Source organism: Corvus cornix, chromosome 2, assembly GCF_000738735.6.
Source record: "Corvus cornix cornix isolate S_Up_H32 chromosome 2, ASM73873v5, whole genome shotgun sequence".
In the NCBI taxonomy this organism is placed as follows: domain Eukaryota; kingdom Metazoa; phylum Chordata; class Aves; order Passeriformes; family Corvidae; genus Corvus; species Corvus cornix.
The window spans coordinates 107058115-107080727 of NC_046333.1; the positions used below are offsets into that span (position 1 = coordinate 107058115).

At 41.9% G+C, this 22613-nt stretch overlaps 1 protein-coding gene and 1 long non-coding RNA gene across 2 annotated transcripts in view; both read right to left on the reverse strand.

Annotated features, from left to right (window-relative positions):
- OSBPL1A (oxysterol binding protein like 1A) overlaps positions 1–21560 on the reverse strand; it is a 79273-nt gene extending 57713 nt beyond the window's left edge. The window contains exons 1-9 of the mRNA XM_010396388.4: positions 21472–21560; positions 16049–16171; positions 9365–9450; positions 7426–7500; positions 6555–6666; positions 5349–5434; positions 2049–2193; positions 1246–1313; positions 1121–1165 (exon numbers count right to left, since the gene is read on the reverse strand). Of these exons, the coding sequence (XP_010394690.1) occupies positions 1121–1165; positions 1246–1313; positions 2049–2193; positions 5349–5434; positions 6555–6666; positions 7426–7500; positions 9365–9450; positions 16049–16169 (738 nt within the window). The 5' untranslated portion in view covers positions 16170–16171; positions 21472–21560. The remainder of the gene's footprint in view (positions 1–1120; positions 1166–1245; positions 1314–2048; positions 2194–5348; positions 5435–6554; positions 6667–7425; positions 7501–9364; positions 9451–16048; positions 16172–21471) is intronic.
- On the reverse strand, positions 11745–13828 carry LOC109144201. Its single transcript, XR_002044800.2, has 2 exons — positions 11974–13828; positions 11745–11867 (listed from the first exon to the last, which is right to left on the reverse strand). It is a non-coding gene; the product is annotated as an uncharacterized LOC109144201 (long non-coding RNA).
- Positions 21561–22613: the final 1053 nt, after the last annotated feature.

The window sequence follows — 22613 nt, forward strand, 5'->3', positions numbered from 1 at the left end:
TATTGCACCATGATTAAAGTAAGGATCCAGACATCTGAGACTCAGCTATGGGAAACCAAGGGTCAACCTTGTATGACTGAGTGTGATGAGTTTAGGGAGCCAAGCTGGGCACCCTTCAACTCACTGGAGCCATCAACTGCAAAGGGGCTTTGGTTCCAGCAGTTAAAAGTCTCTGGTGGAAGAAGTGTGATGGACAGAGTGACTCCTGCATGGTCAGGCAGAGAAGCTTCCTTAACACTTAAAACTAGTAAACATTACAAAAACCTTTTAGGTTCTGCATATCCTGATGATCACAGCAACCTGAGAATATTTTACAATTGCAGCACTACTCTTGTTTTTGGAACCACCTGAAGATAAAAGTTGAGCCTGCTACTCAGTAAGAACTGAAATATTAAAATGTTCCATTTTTTTAATATTACAGGAATTGTTGGTCACCACTCAATTCTATTTTATAAAATCAAACGAGAAACAAAACATGTTGAGATATCCAACTAAAACATTTTATCTTTCTCAAGCTCTAGTACACAGTTCTCGTTTAAGAACAGTTCCTTTTATTACAATTGTGATATAGGAAAATTTACACTGAAGAAAACTTTGGAGATTTCATTAAGCAACATAATAAAGCATTCACATAGACTTTCTTTCAAGAAGGGAAAATAGAGTCACTTGAGCAACACAGAAAAACAACTTTTTAACTCTTTGAATGCCACCTTCACATTAAGTTTTAAAATTTTCTGAAGATGATGGCAAAATATTAGTCACAGTTTCTTAAAGACAATATATCAGTCATAGATTATCAAAGTAATCTATCAAGGAAAGAAAAAACAATATGCATTTTGCCCACGACACAGACAAGGAAAAAAGCCTTATCACAGTGAAGCTTTGCCACAAAAATTACCAAGAAATAGAGATTTTAGGGACTGAGGCTAAGATCAGGGTGCCATGAATCTAGTAGCCACTCCACCCAGCCAGCCCATCTATATATATTAGACTAAATCAAGCCATTTAGCAAATATATTATAGAAAAATGCCTTAATTCATCAGTTATAACTGAAATATAGAAAAAGGACATACTGACATATAGCTTACAAGCTATTTTAGAAAGGGAAATAAGACATACCTTCCATAGGAGACCTTCATATCGTCTCAGAGGTTTGTTGATAACCTGCACAGAAGTTAAAGCTCATATAGTAATAGCTTCAACTAGACAGCCTTGGCATTTTAAATTGATACAAAAGTTCCTACCTTTCCAGTTTTACCTGCCAGTATCAGTTTCATTTCTGCACCCTGGGCTAGATCAAGGGGTGTCTGATCTGTTTAGTAACAAGACAAGGCATGAAAATTTGACACAAATAAACTTAGATGTACTTAAAAATAATTTGACACTCTTTACTCATCAGTCTGGCCTCCAAGCATCTACAATTACTTGGAACTGGGGAACATAAACTCCCAGGAGCAGAAGATTAAAAAGCGTTTTGAACTTTAAGGCCCTGAACTGCCTGTCAGAGTTCTACTAACTACAGAGCCCTTTGCCCCTACTGATTTAAGTTTGTTTTTAGCTTTCAGCTATAAAAAACATTTTAGAACATTCACAAATACCAAGACACAGGCATCTTTAAGCAGAGGACAAGAACACAGTTTGCAAAACATTTGCGTCAAGTTTTCGTCCTTTTGGTTTCATCAGAAGCCTTCTTCTGAGGAGTCACTTTCTCTGGGCCACATTTTCAATCTTGTGTTTTGTTGTTATCTGTGTTCAGTGTTTAGCATCAAGAAAACAAAAGCCAGGCACATTTCATTGTTAAGAAAGTAATTAAATTTTCTAGAAATGGCTAAGTTTGGAAAATAAAAGCACATACAATAAGTATTTTGCTACAGTTCTTCAGCCTCCTGCAATTAGTCACTGTTGGCCTTCCTTTATTAGTGATACAAAGCCTGTAAAGCACCATAAGACTTTCCCTGATCACTCCACAGTAAGTAACATAGCTTACAGAAGACACTGAATTTGTGTCTCCACTTAACATTTAATACGTTTTTCTTTTGATACTCACCATTTTTGTTTCGTATTTTAGGATCTGCTCCATTTTTCAGAAGTTTCAATGCACAGTGCTTATGAGCACGGTATGCTGCACAGTGCAATGGTGTGTTCCCCATCTGATCAGTACAGTTGATATCAGGTGGTTTGTGCTTGTTTAACTGGAAAAAAACAAAGTTCTGCTTACTTATCAATCTTCCCCCATCCCAGACGCCATATTCTCTCTTCTAAAAATTAGTTGTTCCTAACTAGGATGCTTGAGTGTAGATCTGGCAACAAAGAGGGCATTTAACAAGTGTTATGACAAGGGCAAGGACTGCAACAATCAAACAAGACATTCAGCTAGAGCAAGGAACTTCTGTGTTTTGCTTGCTATACTCCTTCCACCCCTGCTGCACAATATGGACACATTTTTCCTGCTCAACTGCATGGTGCCAGGGAAAGTTGCCCAGTATAGCAGTTCAGTCATTTATACACCAGAATGGCCCTGCCCAGTTCTACTACCAAAAACCTACTGTTCTTCATAGAAGACTGCCAGGCACAGTGCAGAAGTTAACACAGGCCAGTGCTAAATGCAGAAAAAGATTGTGCAGCCACCAGTTTCAGAGAGTAAGAACTCTGTACTGAAGGGTGGCAGACCTGCAAGTCTCAGTGACAGATATCCTAGGCCATTTAGAGCTCCTTGAATAGGCAATCTGTAACACAAACAGCTTTGCTGCATTCTGAAGTCTAACTATTAAGGTAAGAGCAGCTATGTAACCAAGGGGAAAAAAGCCCCAACCCAAACTGAGTTTTACTTGCACACAATATAAATGTTTTGAGAAACTGACCTCATCAAAGAGAAGGGTCATTAAGCATGACACTGCTAACTACCCCAAAAGACCACTACACTTCTGCTCAAATATGTGGCTACTGGATGTGTACATAGGGGTTGGACTGCACGAGCTGTAGAGGTCCCTTCCAGCCCAAACCATTTCATGCAATATCAGCTACTTAAACTCACAAGCCAAAAGGGAGTGCCTTAATAGAAAGGCTAAATTACTGATAAGCAGCCTTAGGAGACCAGAGTCACAAGTGCGTGACAACAACTTTAGAGAAACTCATTTTAAGTATTCTTGTTAGCCATATGCTACCTTTGAAAAATTACTCCATAATAACAGAATTCCCATGGCCACAATCTAAGTTAACATCAACAGCAACCACATTATATATGCTTCAGAAATAGTTCTATAAAGGATGAACTAGTGTTCTATAAAGGAACAACTACTGTTGTTTACAGATCAACTGAGAAGAGAACAAAAGTCAAAAAGAGGGAGCTTGTGGAAGTATAACCTCATTAACACGGCAGTCAAATGCTTGCATTCCTGAGGACTCCTTAGCTTTAGATCTTTCCAACCAGCTGTTTTACATTTACTTTGTCTCCTGACTTCTTGCCTCCATACCTTTTAAGCCGCATGCCTGTGCTTTCAGCAGCTTATGCCATTTTACAAGGGAATACTTGGAAGAAAGTTTCATGCATCAACTCATTGTGATAAAAATCTCTCCAGTCACTTCAGGAACCGTACAGTACATTTTTTGAGAACTCACAGGAAGAACACACTGGCTTTGCCTCAAGTAGACTAAAGAGCCTGGGTTAAGATTCAGCTGCTGAAGATCTAACTTCTAGTAAATAACATGTTCTGGTGTTAGGTGTCACAGTAAAAGTAAATGTAAACAGCTAGTGTTTTATGAGCATAATAGTCTGCTAAAAAAAAATGTACAGTAGGAGCAGAAAGGCCTGAACAGGCAAAGGAGGCAAAGTATGAGGAATTTTGGAGCTAAAGGGCAGTTCTGAAGAGCTACACAAATGATTGACAGAGGTATTAAGGGTGGGAAAGTCAAAGAGATTTACACCATAGAGCTGCAAGTGTATTCCAAGGAACACCTGGTAAGAATTGACTTAAAAACTGACTCAGGGTCAAAAATGTGATAAGTACTTTGAAAAGGTTTAGGAGTCAACATACAGCTGTCCTCACATGTACAGAGCTCAAAGATACCAAATATAAAAAAATCACTTAGAAATTAAAACGTTCGCAGGGAGAGTTACATGCTCACGCGTAGTTACATGCCACATGAGAGAAAGCAGAGTCTTTAATGACAGATTTCTATAAGGAGTCACCTTTTTTCTGATTTTTTTTGTCACATCAGCTTAAGGGCTAGTCAGCAGACGTGTAACAAGTGTTAAAATGATCAGAATCAAGGACAGATAACTCATATCAGTGTATTAATTACAATTAGTACAATTGTGCAGTGTATTAATGCACTATTCTTCCACATCTTAAGGGCTGTGTACAGTTCTAGTTCTGTCTCCATTTCGAAGAGGACAGCGCAAAAACTCAAAATAAGAATTACAAGAATGACCAAAGATTTAACAAGAGTTTCCTTGCAAGGAGTTAGAAAGACAAGGGATCTTTGGACTACAAGAAAAAAATTTAGAGGGGCCAAGTAAATTCTGAAGAGGTGTTCACTCTGGCTTCCAGGCAGAAAAATAAACAACATCACGTATCTCAATATACAAATGTCACATTTGTGAATTTTGATGCCTGAGAAGGTATTACTAAAGGTGCTAAAGTAGGTAGAAAATGTTCCATACTGCATGTCTTCCTTCAAAGGACACTCTTCAGGGCTCCCAAAAGCTTGAGTTCAAGCACTGGGACTCTGCTTCAAAACCCAACTGGATTTCATCCTGAGCAATCTGCTCTAGTTCATTCTGCTCTGCAAACAGGATCTGGACTAGATCATGTCCAGAAGCACTCTCCAGTCTTTCTGTGATCTGCTTCTCCCACAGCCTTACTATGGCACCACATTGTTCATCTGGGATTACTATGAGTGTGCACACGCACAGAGTTTTCAATTTCTGCTCAGCATGAAACAGTGTTGTGCAGACAACTGTCCATTAAAACCTACAACAGATGCTAATGACAAAGGGCTTACTTTCAAGAATAAAGACAGGCCACACTGTGGTGAAAACCTAGGCACCCATTCCACAATAACCTAATAAGCTTATCTCAGCAGACCATGAACCTTTACACTGCTGTTTGCAGCTAACTAGCTAATTCTTTCTAAAGGATTTAAAACCATGAAAGAAGTTGAAAACCATTGGTTTTGCAACCTCCAACAAAGAGGTTGGAAAATCCTTGAAGGTTCAGCACCTTACCAATATAAAATGGTGCACAGCACTAATATTTCAATGTCACAGCCCTTTGAAATGCAAGGCACAATGTCATATTTTGTTACATCGGCATTACAGCTTGAATCACTTGACTTGAATTCTTACCAAGGCAGTCAGTTTTCCTGTTTCCCCCTCTCTTGCTGCTCCTAAGAGAAGTTCTTCCAGCTTCCTTTCTTGTGTCCTTTCCACGGCTATTAAAAACAATAAATAAAAGTAAGATCAGTCTCAGTAAAGTATGTATAAAGTACAGCATTCAAAAAACTATAGCAAAACAAGCCTAGCAAAGCAAGAGCTTCCAGTATTATTTATTTGGGACAGGTATTAATAGAATATTTACTCAGAAAAGTCTGTGTCAGAGCAAAAATATGTTCAAAGCACATAAAATTTGACAAGATGTGCAAGTTTTTATAAACATACATATTATTTTTCCAACAATTAACATATATTATTTTTCCAACACTTAAAACCAAGACCACTCCCTGCAGAAGGGAAAATGGGAACTATGCAATACCCGCAGATCTTCCCTATGTTTTTTTCAGCTTCTCTTCTACTCTTCTTGTCATCTTACAAAAATTTTATTCTTCTCTAATGATTCAGCAGATGAGCAGTGGAAATGAGTTATCTGTGCATTTGCATGTAGAATCAGAAGAGAGATCACTTCTCATATGCAGTCTGGGGTAGTGGACACAGTGTTCCAGCAGTATTTAAGAGTATCACATAGTAATACCAGGAAGCAACACAGTTTTTGAACTCTCCAAAACCATAATCAGTGAATTAGGTTAGTATTTGGACACAATCTGCCTCACCTCTGACACGTGTGAGGCCATGGAGGAAACAAGGGGAAGGGTTTCTATTTTTTATGCCTTTTGACACGTCTAAGACTGCAATAGCAAGTCCTAAACCTGATCCATAACTGGGTCACCTTCTCAAACTCTTCAGAATTTTGCTCTCTTAATGACTCAGTTGACACAAAGTCACTTACTGTTCTTGACTTGAGTTTTGTCTCTTCCAGTGAGCCAATGCTTTGACTACTCATGTACCAAAGCTGTAGCAAGGACTATCCCAGCTGGACTGAAATAGTTACCTGAATAATGCTATTTGTATTCATGATACTTAACTCCCAAGTCACACAAAAACACCACATATCAGTACTGCAGACAAGAACCAAAAACTGTGACTTTTTTTCTTTCTAATAACCAAATTTAAATAGAAAATTCAACTGAGCTTCTGTAACTTGCAAGAAAAAAAGCAGCTTTTAGAATGCACACGTTAAAAAAAACCACAAAACAGACTATGACCTATTAAAGATACCTTCCAACATATTCCTTATGTCTTTGTCATGAGTAACTTCTTTTGCAGTCTCTCCACTCCCATTAACAATAGAAGCATCAGCATTATGCTGCAAGAGTAACATCACCACCTCCTGAAAAACAATTTGAAAAACACTGCTTAACTGCCTGTGCAACTGCAAGGCCACAATCAGGCTTCCCAGCTATGGGCATCCTGTAAGATGAGCTTTGTAACCAACGGCTTCTCACCACTGCTGGTTTCTTATGAAAACAGGAAGGGATGTTTTAGAGAGATTGAAGAGCGAGACCAACTGCAACCTTTCTGTCCTATCAGTCAGGCTGAAGGAACCAACAGGAGTTACAGATGAACAGACTGACCTCAAAAGCTGATGTACCTGGTGTGAATGCTTAATTTAATAGAAAAAATAGTGTAATTGGCTCTTTTGACGAGACAGTAAGTAGCCACTCCTTCTGAAGGGCCAAAATGTTATCCATAGAGGTAGAACTAGTTTTGGAACGATGGTGGCATGTGGGAAAAAAATCAAACTAGTGTCACATTACAAAGGCCTATAAAAAAAGCTCTTTAGTTCTAATTAACTATGAAGAAACAGCACTTCCAGACACCAAATGGGCCTGTGTGTCCTAATTTAAGAGATTTCTTTCCTCTCCAGAAGCTACTAAGATTAAAACAATGTGGTTTCTCTCTGTGGTTTTTTTTTTAGACAGAGTTATACAAGCTAGGCAATGTGCCTAATCCTTCTGAACACACTGTACCAAAACAGACAATAAGTCATTTTTAGACACTGTAAAAACATCTTTTGGAAGTGATCCTATTGCTAGCACTTTCTTAATAATTCTATGAGTGAGGCCCAAAAAAAGCCAGTGTACTTTACCTTACGCCCTGTGAAAGCTGCACGATGGAGTGGAGTGTCCCCCATGTCATTCAGCACATTCACATCTGCACCAGCCTAAACAGCAAGACCAAAAGACATCTGAATGTCCTTCCAACAAGAACTACACAGCTATTCCCTCTGACTGGGGGGAAGGGGAGAGAGGACACTAATGTAGGCCTCGTGGCAAAGCAGATCAAAACTGTAATGCAGTTATCTTGGAAACAAAGATAAAATACTTATTTAAGATTCATAGCCGACATTCTCTAAATTGCTTCAAAGAGGAAAAGGCCCTGCATTTTTTCCAGGCATCTCTCACACTTTGAAGAAAAGGGTATATGGAAAATGAGTTTAATACAAGGGGTGGGGGCTGTTGTTGTCTTGGTTTTTGTTTGGCTTGGGTTGTTTGGGGTTCTGTAAGTCTTTGCGCTGAATCTCCCTTCATCACACACTTTCTCCATCCTATACCTTTTACCTGAAAGGAAGAGTGTTTGCCACACTGCAGAGGCACTGTTCCAAGAAACCTTCTACACCACTCTACCTAACCTCTCAAAGGGTGAAAAAGAGGGCAGGGCATACTAAACTTCATCACGTATTTTTAGATCATGGGATTTAGCCAGGTCATTGCTGCCTGCCTAAAGTTAACTGATGAACCTGACTAGATCCAGAGCTCTGTACCTGGTAATGCCTCCTTCACTTGCTCTTTGAGCACAAAATCTAGGCACAAGTACATAGACACACTTATACATGCCTAGCTTTCAGAAGTGCACGGTCTCACTTATTTCTCACCCTAGTCTTTAAATAATACCCTTTCAAGAACCCTATCAAAGGAACACAAAGTACAAAGTTTCATATACTCCTCCAACTCTTGACGTTGGATGCTTGATAAATGCATTAAGTGATAAAACTTTACCTTTTGCTTTAAGTAGCCCGCTTGAATTGAAAATGGCATTATTTACTGAGCAAGTGTGTAGGCTAGAGAAGAATTTCTCAAAGAAATCTCAAACTTGTTTCCTCCTTTAAAGTCTGGATTATGGCTGGCAGCTTTTATTCTTAATGAAATTCAAGTTTAGATTAGCTTTGCACTTGAGGCTGTTTATCACACCCCTGCCATCTACAGCAAAATCTTTCAAATATTAAAGAGGGTCTAATATAATTAAGGTTGGTTGAAACTACCCTGAGAGCAAAAAAAAAAAAAAAATTCAGTCAGAAGCCACATAATCACTGCATTTGCAGTTGTTATGCAAATACAAACACATCAGTTTTGATAACAGAAGTCCATTGTTTCAAAATTCATCACACAGATCATTATTTCAAAGACATTAGAAAGAAATAATGAGTCAAACTGTTAGCCTGTGCCTGAAAGAAACACATACAAGCTACTTTGCACAAAATTCTGTCCATACTTCTATACACAACATGGAATTAGATAATGCAGTTTTTCTGCATTTGAGACACTTCACCCTTTTCTAAAGCTCCGTGACTGAAATTGCCTAAACTGAAGTGCTTTATGTACTACAGTAAACTAATCAAACGGTTGAAGTAATTGCATGTCTAGTATCACACGCTGGCTTACTATACACAGATACCCACTAAGCTTCAAAAAACCTGAACTTTCACAAGTGCATACTATATATTACATGTCCTCAGTTCCTACACACAGGTAGTTACTCTCCAAGAGAAAACCAGTTAAGTATCAATAATTGTAAAAACTACTCAGAGTAAGGGCTGTATGCTACTGTATATCCTTCCACTGTCACTATTTTGGGTCCTTCTAAACCAGGCCTATCTTAATGTCACAGCAGTCAGTTATCTCTGTTACGTGTAGATAAACTGTAGGAGTGGCTCTGCCTCTCTGCAAAGCCTCCTTCCTTCTATCACAAAAACCTGAATAAACACCAACTGCTTCTAGCCTTACACACAGAGGAAAATATAAATATACCTTCAGCAAATCCTCTACCACAACAGCATGTCCAAAGTAGCAAGCAAGGTGAAGAGGTGTCCAACCCATATTAGATTTACTTCTGCCTAAAAGACAAAACAGGTAAATTAAGTTTTGGTCACACAGCACAAAAGAGATGTTGTCATGTGCTTGGAGGTTGTCATGGATTACCATTCTTCACAGTAGCAGAGGAGCAAGGAAGCTGGACACATCAACACTATTAATATTATTTAAATTACTAAATCAGGAGGCAGTTTGAGAATGCTGGATTCAAATTTTAAAAAACAAACAAACACATACAAAAAACCCCTCAAAAAACCGAAAAACCCAAACAAAAAGCCCCCCAACTTTCTGAAAGGCCAAAGTCATGTAGCCTGACTGGGAATAAAACTTTTATCTGCATGTAACACCTTTCAACACTAGCAAGAGGCTTCAGTTACTTTCATTCTTCATTCACTATGAAAATGGCACATGCAAGTACATTTTTCTCTTGTTTATCAAAAAAACTCTGGTTTACACAATTTTATTTTCTTCACACAAATGAAAGGTAAGACAACCCATCCTTCAAATAAAGTATCCAAAATAAAACAGGTGGAATGACCTAATGTTGAGGCTTTTTGTTATCAGTTTTTTTGTTGTCTTGTGCTTTACTTGGTTTTAATAAAGACAGCCTAAGTCATGAGCTTTGAAATCTTTATGTGCAGTAGAATTCATGTATCATCTACAGCTCTAAGTTGCAGTGACAAATCACAGACAGGAAGCAGGCACAAGAAAATATGATTTATGCTTTAAAGAGCATTTAAAACATGACCTGGAGGACTGGCTGTATGAAATTCAACAACTCTCCTATAACCACTTTTTTAAAAGCAAGATATTAAAGCATTAGAGATTACTAAGGTTAACAACTCACTTTACTTTCCAACTGCAACACTCAACTGTATTAAGCAAAGACAACTTGTGCTTTGTTTTTACTAAGCAACAGACCCACAGCATTACAGTGTCAGCTGAAAGCTATCATTTTGTACTTGGAAGAAAAATGAAAATAAGGCAGTAGAAATTGTTTTGAAATTACTGCCACCACTAAGTTTTCCCCTGTCATACAACCTCAGGTACTGAGGCATGGAACATGCACAACATAAGTTTGCCCTGAGGAAACAAGCCACAAGCACAAAGAAAACAAACTGTTCATCTTGAAAGTTCATCATCTTTTCTGCTCTCATATTAAAAATTAACATTAGAATGCGGTTCAGAGCTGAAATATTTTCCCATTTCTTATAACTGTTTCCAGCTAACATTCCTGCCCTTTATTGACAATTTCTTTTGTAATTTGATTATCTTTCTTCTCAACTCCTGTTGTTTCCAACCCCAGATTTACATCTCTCCCTCACTACAATCTGGCCTAAAACAGAGCTCCTACTCTCTGGCACTGATAGGCCAAAGTATGACAGAAGATAAAGTTAGTGTGGATCACTAACTCTGGGGCTATTTATGTTGGATAACAAACTAAAGGAACATCACTCATGCCTCAGTCCAGTAGGGAATAAGATTCATTCAAAGAATACAAAAGAGATCTGAGTTGCACTGAATTCATATAATTAGCCCAGAACAGTCATTAGTTAACAGCACTGACAAGATGGTGTTGCTGCCAAGGAATCCAGTCATGAAAAAAAATAACCAGGAACCTGTCCAGATTTGGAGTTCTTACTGAATAAAGTAAGAACAGACCCTTGTTCTGCATCCACTCAGAATGTTTGCATTTCTGATGTTAGCTGACCATTTATTTCTCAAGCTTTTGAGGTGTTACTTCTCTTCAAGCGACCACAAGTGTTTACACCTTTTTTATTATTATTTTAAATCATGACACCATTATGCAGGGGAGAATGAAAGGACAGGAAAGGAGAAAAAATGTAATTCCATTAAAAACAAAATTCCTCTCTCCCTTACACCCAGCTCTTTGCTTTAATGTCAGTTAACTCTAGTCTCAAGTGTCACCATTTGTTTAGAGAATGGAGACAAGGTAGGCAGTCATTTTCCAGCCGTGGGCTGCTTGGCCACTGTGCAGTCATTCAAATGTGTATTTTGCCATAACACGCTACTGACTGTTAACTTTACCTTCCAGATTTTTTACTTTGCAAATTCCTAGATATGCTATTTTCTTGTATTTAATGAGAATGAGCCAACAATAGATGGCCTTAGAAAACATGATTATTTTGGATGAAACCTGGGTTTGTTACTGTTTTAATGCAGATACCCTCTTTCCAAAGCAGTGAACTGAGGAACCTGAAAAGAGAAGTTCAGATAATTTGGCTGGATTTTCCTCAAGCAAATCCTGCTTATCTGTGAGCACCGACAGGGTAGAATACAGTCACAACAGAGCAAGTGCAGGAAGCCTGAATTTATTTTCTCTTCCTTCACTTTGGCTGAAATTGTGATGTTTAGGATCACTGTTGCCAGACTTGATTTATGAGTATACAGCACACCCAGCCTCAGATACAGCTCCACTCTGAAAAGACAAGGAGAAGATGTCAAAGATAGGCTTTGTCACCCAGGCGCATTAACTTGTCAGACCTACAGCTACCAAGGCACACCCTGCAGGAAGTTTACACTACCTCCAGTACAGCCTTCCACCTGCTCCAGAAGCACTTTACTCCAAGCCACGTGGCATTGCCATATCAGATGCAAATCCTGAAGCAACTGCTACAGCTCTGAAGACATTCCTCATACCCTGACTTTCTAGGGACATCTATTATCCAAGGTAATGACAGAAGCACAAGAAGCTGTCAGGAAGAGAAGGAAGATTGAGGGCTGCAAAAAGACAGTCTACAGTGTGTACTTTAGTTAATCATCAGGTTGTTATGTGATTACTATCTGGTAGTACCCAACAGATCATAACTTGCAGCAAAACAGTATTGCTGTCAGAAAGCCGGGGTGTACAACCCGGTGCGCCGTGACCTTCCGAGAGAGCGTCCTGCAAGGAACAACTCTTCCAGGGCGATGGCAGGCCTCCCTGGGCAGCAGGGGATTTCAGCAAGTGTAGTGATTTCTCACCTACAAGTGATTCCAGCTCTTGTGATTCAGCTCTTTGTGAAATCACCCAAGGCCAACTCAGGGATAGAGAGACAGGAGCCTTGTATGGCAATTCCACAGAGGTAGCTTTTATGGTCCAGCAACCCCTGTGAAGGGGAGGCCAGGGACAAGGCTCCCTGCCGAGGGGCAGAAACAAGGAGCTTTTTATGGGAAAGGCAGGGGGTGGGGTAGAAACCAACCAGCCAACTGGGTACAGGCTATTACCATATAGAAACAAGGCATGCTGGCGGTGGCTCACTACATCACCATGACCCAGAGGAAGGTTGCTTATCTCTGGGGAAAGTCTTTTTGCCCTCAAGCCTTTCTCCTCTAAGGAAGTGCAGAGGGCTCTTGTGCCGAGGGCTCTTGTGCCAAGGGCTCACAGCCCTACGCAACTCCCCCTTCTTTTTTTAACCAAGAACACCTCCCCAACGGCCTTTTTAAAGCAGCGTAAAAAACATGAGAACATAAGCCATACAGTAAGAATTACAATGAAAATCTACAAAGCACCCTTAACTAAAAAAAGTGCCCACCCTTGGAGTCCCCATTGTCCAAGAAAGTTGTTGACACTGTGATTTTTTCTTCTGTCTTGATTTGGTGGACTTGATCTTTTAGCAGCTAGATGTTCTGTGAGATGGAGTCACTACATGAGGTTAAATCGAAACAGCACATGCCTTCAAAAATCTTGACAGCCATGTCCATGGGCTAGGAGCAGGAAGTCGATGGCTGCCTGGTTTTGCAGTGTCGTGTGTTTGGTGGTTTCTTCATCTCGGAGGAGGTTGCTAAGGGCAGCAGATGCTGCACTGGCCTGCTTGCTAAGGCAGCACCCCAGGTGATTTAGCTCACCAAGGGCTTTAGCAGCGGCTACCCAAGGTTGAAGCAGGGAGACTGCTACCCTTTTTCCTTTACTCCAATCAATAACTTGAGAATCACAATTTTTGTCATATTCCATATACGATCATTTTTGGCATGCCAGTCTGTGTGCCGAATTATTCTTTAAACCTTGGAGTATCGTAACGTTTGGGGTGAGGGTAATAAGCTGGCCAAGGCTACAAGGACCCCCTTGAAGGCATGAGGGGATCCTGGCCCATGCCCTGTCTCCACAAATAAGAAACACTCCCCAGGGCAACCCTTTGGGATGGAGTGAGGATGAAGAAAGTGTATGACTGGTGTAATTGCACCAATTTGGAGGATTATAAACTTTGTTATTTGGTGATACACTTTTTATGGGTAGACCTAATAAGGTCAAGATGGTTAAAATGTTGCTCAGATAGTTTACAATGAAATTGCACACAGTAAGGAGCTTTGGAGGACCCCAATAAGTCCAATTCCTGGGGTTCCTTTGGTGCCTGTGGAAGAATCTTGGTCCACTCATCCCAAATGTCTACCGGACTGGGTTTCTTACCTGTATATGGGTATTCATGTGCTGCTAGAGGAATGCCTACCAAGCATGTCGACAATGGGCTGTCTAGGTTGCCTAAGGACAGGCACAAGTTATCTTGTTTTAATGTCCTTGCTAGGGCCACCCAGATATTACGGCTGGGCTGTGGGACAACCAAGCTGAAGGCCTGTGGCGTTGTGAGGAGCGTCCAGGCAGCAGTGAGGGCAGCACCAAGGTAGATAGGTCTCATCTTTGGACAGGGATGGGGCTTCTGATAGGGAATATAAACGAAAATTTGTTAGCTTTGAGGTGAAGGGGAAGGGTTGTCTTCACTTTTTCTCCCTCCTCTCTTTCCAAGACAGAGGAGCTTGGCTGGTGAGGAGACAGAATGGCAGGGGTAGTTACACAGCAGATACTGTTTGGCCTGAATTTTTCTTAGACTGTTTCCAATGGAATACTCTATGGGAGCAGAGTGAAACAAGTCAGCCTCTGAAAAGAGACTGCAGAAGAACAGAGATTTAACTCTGAAGTTTCACACAACTAGAGCAGTTCCCCCAGAAAACACTAACTAGACTTCTGTGTCCTCTAACACTTAGAAGAATTGAAACTTCAAAAGCAGAGATTTCACTGTAAACAAAATCCGTATTTGGAACTAGTTTAGGTTAAATACAATATCACGAGCACATTCCTTCTAGCTTCCTAGAGCCCCCATTAGCAAGCAAGTATTAACTAGCTGGTATGTATTGTTAAACTAGAAAAAACAGCTAAGCACTATTTTTCACTTCATTACCTGAGTCTCTTCTATGCTGCAGACCTTCTGACCAGAGACCCATTTGCTTGATATAATAGATGGCAGATTATGCCATTTCATTATGCTTTTTTGACTTCAGATTATGTGCAAGAACACATCAGAGACACTTTGAAATCTCTTCTAAGCACAAGAGACTTCAAGAATTTATTTATGGGCACCGTTGCATGAATCTTAAGGTAATTTTATTCCAACTGTTTAGGCACTATGCATCTTGAATATTTACCAAGGACATACTTCTAAAGGTGGAGGACTTCAGCTTCATCAAGGTATGTTTGGTTGCCCTTTAAATTATGAACTAGCTCCACAAAGATGAAGTAGCAAGAGCTTTCGTTTCACAACTTGTTTTTCTGAGGCGAGTACATTAACCATTGAAAAAACAAAACACAGCTGAGTAGTCAAACAAAAGGATAAGTAAGCTCATGATTAAGAATGAGACTTGGGAAAGGGATAGAGCTTGTTCAGATAACAGGAATCCCTGCCCTTTAGGGCAAGGGTTTCCCTTCTTTTACAGCTGAGAGGAAGCACAGTTGCTCTCCCCCTCTGTAGCCCTTTTTTCTCAATGCTGCTTATCAGTTAAATGCCAAACAACAGAATATCAGCCTGGGGAGAAAAAATGGGATACACATACACTTTTTGGAAGCAACTAGAAACACAATTGTGTAAATAAAGAGAAATATAAAACTGCTAAAATAATAAAGAAGTAAGGTAGTCTGCAATTGCTAGCAAGCTTGCAAATCCAGTACCAGTTTTAAGTTTTAATGCACAGCAAGCAAGTTGCTGAGCCACAACTATGTTAGCTACACATGAGCAAAACTTCAGTGTTGGACAAAGACCCAGACACAGATGAAGACCAGTTTTAGTTTCTTCTCCCAAGTAACCCAGTATTCTGCTAATAGTAAAAAAATATACATTTGTCCCAAACATTTTTGCCAGTGGCAAGAAATGCAGCACTTCTACTGTGTGATAACAAAACACAGGACTAAAAAAAATATAAAAATAAAACTAACTCACACTGAGCAGAACACAAATGACTGACCTGATCTAATCCTCTCTGCAGCCCTGCTGCAGGCTATTTACCTCCCTAAACCATCCCCGGGCACTACAGTCTGTTTTGTTTAGTATTCTAAAGCTTCCAAGGTGGCATAAGCACAAACACAGGCAAAAAGAGGTACTGATTCCTTGTCTTGTTGACACTTCTAGTGTCCGTGAATTACATTGAGGTTTTCTGTATGCTGCAACTACCCATACTCTTATTATCTCTCCCCTATGCAAGTATGTCCTCAAGTCATAGCGTAAAAGCTGTTTAAGTGGGTTTTTTATTACTCTACTGAGCACTCCAAAGAAAGCAAGATTATACTATCACTATCAGTTTCACTACATGTGACTTCAACAGCGAGATTACAAACATTTGAGGAAGGCTACTAACCTTTACAGTTGATATCAAAGCTTATTTCTCCTTTGTCCAAGGTATCCAACAGCCGTTTAACTTCTTCAGCATTTCCATTTCTAGCATCATGGAGAAGCTGCTGTTCTGCTTCTGTAGTCATCTCTAATAAAAGATACGAAAGAACAGATTTTGCAATCTCTTATACTGCTGTAAGTTACTGCTTAAAATTACATCACTTTTCCCTGTTATTTAATACTAACCCTGTTATGAGAAAGATAACTACTCTCTCTGTGGAACACATTTAATGCGCAAGCTGTTGCAACAGTCCAGCACTCAGGCTACTAAGAAGCATTAAAATTCCTCATACAAAGTAGTTAAATAACCAAATACCCATGTTTTCTTGCTTCTCTGTTTTCTAGATTCTAAGGGTGGCCTGGGAGCTGAAGATCTATGCCACAAACAAGGCAAGCTTTGCTACAAGCATAACCAGTAAGCATTTGCTTTTTCGTTACAAGGCTTTCACCCTTATCCCTCAAGGTTTCCAAAGACAACAGGAAAGGAAAAGAAAGGTAATTTATCTACATCCATTAGCCCAAATATTACTTAAGAATTAATTGACAGGTATTTTGGCTGCTGACCGTGGGGAACAGAATGTCTTTGCATGAAGGTGTCAGATAACCATCAGTGATTAGTACTATCATCTCTTGAGCCTGAGTACCTGACGCCCTGCAACCTCGACTTGAAGGGTAATCAGGGACTCAGACAACTTTGTAGATTTGACCTAATCTTTAAGAAACACAAATAATACAATATAAGGAAGTTAACACACAATTGTAAAAGATCACTAATTAATTCTAATCCTACCATTGCTCTTGAACTACAAAGGAAAAAATGGTATTTATGTCTTTCAAAGAAGGGAGAAAACAAAACCTTTTAACATAACTATGTTACAGATCCCTACTAGACTGGGAGCATTAGACCTTTAGGCAAGCAATACTGGTACCTACCAGGTCTGTTGATGAATACTGTTACTAAGTGATATCTTAACCAATTTTTTTCCCACACTGAAATCACAATCTGAAGTTAGTTTGCCTTTTTTTTTTTTTAAATGCTATTACAACAACTACCAATTGTATGAAGTTTAACAAGCGCAAGTGCTGGACTCTGCATCTGGGACAGGGCAACCCGGGACGTGTGTATAGACTGGGGAATGAGATGCTGGAGAGTAGCAGCGCAGAAAGGGACCTGGGGGTCCTGCTCAATGGCAAGTTGAACATGAGTCAGCAGTGCCCTGGCAGCCAGGAAGGCCAAGCGTGTCCTGGGGGGCATCAGGCACAGCATCACCAGCCGGGCAAGGGAGGAGATTGTCCCACTCTGCTCTGCACTGGGGCGGCCTCACCTCCAGTGCTGTGTGCAGTTTTGGGCACCACAATATAAAAAAGACATTAAGATAATACAGGATGTCCAAAGGAGGGCAATGAAGATGATGAAATATCTGGAGGGGAAGCTTTATGAAGGAAGGCTGAGGTCATTTGGTTTGTTCAGCCTGGAGAAGAGAAGACTGCTGGGAGAAGTCATTGCAGCCTTCTACATCTCATGGGGGAAAGCGGAGGGGCAGGTATTCTTCACTCTTGTGACCAGTGACAGGACTTGAGGAAAAAGCATGAAGCTGAGTCAGGGGAGGTTCAGGTTGGGTATCATGAAAGGGTTTTTCACCCAGAGGGTGGTTGAGCACTGAACAGGCTCCCCAAAGAAGCAGACAGCACCAAACCTGAGAGAATTCAAGAAGTGTTTAGACAATGCTCTCAGGCACATGGTGTGACTCTTGGGGCATCCTGCATAGTGCCAGGACCTGGACTCGATGATCCTGATGGGTCCCTTCTGACTCAGCTTATTCTATGGTTCAACTAGACCTAGATACAGCAATGCCCTATTTAAACACACTGCTTTTAAGATGTGCCAAGAAATTATTTTAAAAACAGCTTCAAAAGACTGTGCTCCTATAGACAATTTATTGCTGTTGATACAATAGGAAATAGGAAAACAAGAGGGTCTGTCCAAATTTAGTGTCTCCAGTTTAGTATGTTCACTAGATTTACCAGATCCTGCAGTCAGTTAATGATTACTGGCCTCACACAGTTAGCTTTCCTATACTAGCAGAGGTTTTGATTGGTCCCACAAACTGTTTACACTCTGCTGTTCTGGACAGGCAGCTTGATTGCACCATGCACACTCACAGCTTAAATAGATGCAGGGAGCTCTTCGACTTTTCTTGCTGAGTGGCTTCGATAAGAAGCCACTCAGCAAGAAAAGAGACAGTGAGAACACTGGGTAAGGAACAAAAAGCCTGTAACAGATCCTGTAATATTCAAGACTGAGGCAGAAATCTAGAACAGGACAGACTGCCAAGGAGCTAACAATACAGCAAAGACAGGTTTCCCTACCTTTTCCTCAATCAGCAAAGGGGGAGAGAGAATCCATTTTCAAAGAATCTGACAAAGACTAAGCAAGCCCTTTCTAGCACATTTCAGAAGAACAGACTGGATCAGTCACCTGCAATCTACCACAGACAAAGGATACAAATGCCTTCTCCAGAAATGGTTAGTCAGCACTCTTGTTCATGCATGCTTTTCAGTTCTACCAGAAGATTAAACAAAACAGTACTAGTTCTTCTAGCAGTCCTTCAAGCCCTGAAGCTACTTTTTCCTTTAAAACATTTGTGGAGGCAACACAGCAGAGTTTATTGTTACTGGGGCAGGTATAGCTTTCCTCAGTGAATCAGATCTAGCAGTGTCTAGAGAATGATCAAAATCATGTATGTTAATGTATTATCAGCCTGTAATACTATCTCTGAAGCTGACTGACACAGTTTCAGTGGGACACAGAATGCAGCAGTGAGAACCACACAAACCAAAGCTAAGAGGACAGTTAGACCCATTTTTCTGGCTTAGCCATCATGGAGAGGGGGGAAAGAAAAAAAAAAGTTAAGCTCATCCTTCATTTTCACCCCTTCCCACACAGTATTGCTTTAGCCATCTCTCAGACAAGAAACACACTCCTATTATTACCCTGTATCACTTGTCAACATCCCACATACTTAGCAGGTACGAATAGCAGTGCACTTTCAACGCATTAAGGACCTGCTGTTTCCATTTGATACTGATGAGAAGGAAGAAAAGATTGCTTGGGAAAGAAACCAAGACGCTGATTCAAATAAACAACTCTTGTATGCAGCAAGGCCTGTTACGTACATGACCAGAATCTTAAACAGCTCAAGATATTCAGAAAGTTCAATCACTATATAAAATTACTTGCACAGTTTTTCTACCACCAAATACTCATAAGGTTAAAATCACTGATTTGTTTGTACTCTTACAGCAAACATTAGCAATAGAGTAACATGCATAGTAACATGGTCTGTCTGCTTCACTGGTTTAGTCCCCAAAGACCTTGCTGTTTAGCCCAAGCCTCCAATTTCAAATACACATTGTAAGCCTGAAGCATGCAATGATGCAGAAGAAGAATGACTGTCTGGCTATTAATCATAGTTAGACGGATCACTCACGTGAAAGCGTTTCTACAGTTGGGGCTGGAAAGCGAATCTGCATGCAGTTACCCATCAGACAAGTGGTAAAGAACGAAGTTTCAGCTAACGAGCTCAATGACATGCCTAAATGAAGCTGGCAGCAGTGAGGCTCTTAACAGAACCTTTTATACTCTTGTAAACACTGTTTTAAGCAACAGGATTTGCTCTCTAACAGAGATGAGAAACCACCAACACAAGTCTGAGTGACAAGTTTAGAGTATGGAAACAAATCAGTACACAGGCCCTTGCAAGCAGTGTGCACTTGCAGTGTACTTTGTACACCTATACTCCCATGCAGACAGGAGTTTATTTGGTCCCATGACCCACCATGAAGAGAGATCCAAAATCCCCATGACAGTTTTGAGGCACCAAGCCAGGCCATCATCACTGAGGGAGAAACTTAATTGTTTGGTTTGGAGTTACTAGCCTTAAGACACTACCAGCAGGTTAATCTATATGAATTGTGCTGCCTCTATGCCAATCTACTAGCCACTTAAGGGAAAACACATCTTTCAGTCAGTTGTGCTGCCATTATTAGCTTATTCCATTAATCAGCTGATACAGGTTAAATTGCCCTTCACAACCCCTGTTTATGCCTTGTGCCCTTGAAAGGCTTGCAGGGCAGTCTCCACAGTCACTGGTACATCATGACACAACACCACAAAACACTATTTAGCATCTCCTCTGCAGCTGAGATGTGACTGCAAGGCACTTCTGTTGAACTCATTAGGACTACCAGAGCAGTACTTGACTGCTAATTGAATCTTATCCTTTAAGAAGGTATAAAAAATAGCACTGAGATGCTCTGCTTTTATCTTCTTCTACGAGACCTATGCCAGAGTGATCCTGTCACACTATTACAGGGTCTGTCTTCACACAGCAGTTGTTTCCTACACAGAGAGCACAGGTTACCATTCTGCCTGCACACCTACTTAAGGGAGTTTTGCAGAATACTTCAAGACAAAATGCCACTTAACTACCGATATACAAACTACCAACTTTACCCCGCTGCTAGGATAAAGTCCAAGCAAAAAAAAGCTTCTTTTCTCAAAGTGATCTACAAAGATCTAAAGTGCCATCCCTGACTACAAGGCAGCACTCTTCATAAGACTCACCTGCTTTTGCTTTGATTTCTTCTCCTGATGAATCCTTCAGCCATGTACACAGCCCAGAACAATGACAATATACACTAATTAGAATGAGTGGGTTTCACTCATATACAGCTAGAAAAGTAGGAGAAGCAGTACTAGCACTAGCCAACTTAACATTAAGGCTCTGAGGCAGCAGCCACTGTTGCATAGGAAGCTTTCTCTCGTCATGACAAACAGTAAGGTTGGCAAAAAGCATAACATTGTCTAGTGTTTCAATAGATCTCCCTCTAGCAATGAAAATTAGATTCCTGTAGGAAAGGATGATACCCGCTCAGGAAGATTTTTTACGTGTCCCAGCACGCATGCACTATGATGTGATGCTTGCAAAGAAGGCAGACAAAACGCACCAAACCGCACAAACAGACAGAACCTGTCTACAAACCCACACAACACACTGTACTGGCAGGAGCTGCTCCAAGAAGAAAGAGTGGCTCACTAGAACCATGAGTGATATTATCTAAAAGTAGTTGTTTCAGTCTTCGGGTAAAGGGTTGTAGAAGTTGGTCATGCTTCTATGACACAGTCTTCCTGTGAACGCAGCACCTCTCTAAAATCAATACACTGTTTGTTTAATAGCAATTAACACATCTATTCAATACCACTCCCAAGGAAACACTACTTAAACTAATCCTCGTTCTTGGCCATCTCCTGGCTGTTTTCCGCACGTATTTTAGTCCTGTTACATCAAAGACTTTTTTCCAGCACAGGCACTCCGAATAGCTTACCCACAGCTCGTGCGAAATCTCACTCGGATCAGCAGACAGGCACAGTCCCAAGCAGTCAGAACTTCAGCAGAACCGCCTGGAACCGAGCGGCTCGTTCCGGTCCCGGTAATTAAACACTTTTTAAGGCGAGTCAGGCTCACGTGTCGCAGCAGCTGCGCTCCTTGCCTGCGGGGAAAGGTGCGCTCAGACCTGAGGGCACCGGCCAGCGCCGCGCCTGTTCCAGGGAGGGGAACAGCGGGAACAGGAGGAGGAGGAGGAGGAAGGGGCACCCACGCACAGCAGCAAGCGACGACACCACTTCCCAAGGGCCAGAGACCACCTCGGCCCCCGCCTCTAAGGCCGCCTCTGCTTCGTGATTCGAGCCGATCCCGGCTTTGGGCCGTCCCCACAGCCCGCACAACAGACTCCTGAGGGGGGAACCTGTGACACCCCCACCCCCGAACACGCTCCGGGCGGCTGCGGGGGAGAGGCGGCCACGGCAGCAACAAAGCCAACACCGCCACGGGAGGGCGGCGCATCCCCCGCCGGCCCCGCCACGGAAGGAAACCCGCTCCGGGCGGGCGGGCTGACCCGCCGCCGGCCTCGCCTCGCCTCGCCTCGCCTCGCCCCGCGAGCTGCCGCCGCCGCCCCGCGCTGTGCTACGCGCACCGGGTGCGCTTACATGTGACCGGCAGCGGCACCGCGGCAGCTCCCCCCGCCGCGCAGGCCGGGCGGGGCGGGACGGACAGGGCTCCGCCCGCCTGGCCGCCGCACCGCCCCCGTGACCGAGACCGGTACTGGGACAGGGACCGGCCAGGCGGGCGCCCCATACGGGCCGGCTCTGGGGGTCCATATCTCGCCGCAGCCCGCCCGGAAAGCCGGGAGGAGTGAAGCAAGGACCCGGCGAGGGCGCTGCGTCCGCCCTCTGAGAGAAACGGACCCGCACCGGGCGCAGCCGGCGGCGGCCGCCCTGCCCTGGGAGGGACAGTGACTCCTCCCGGGGCTGCCCCGTGCCCGCTGCGGTTTGGTGTCGCACTCGTTTCAGTCGTGCCCAGCGACAGGATGAGGAGCAATGGCCGTAAACTAAAACACACGAAGTTGCACCTCAACATGAGGAAGAACTTCACGTTGAGGGTGTCAGAGCACTGGAACAGGTGCCCAAG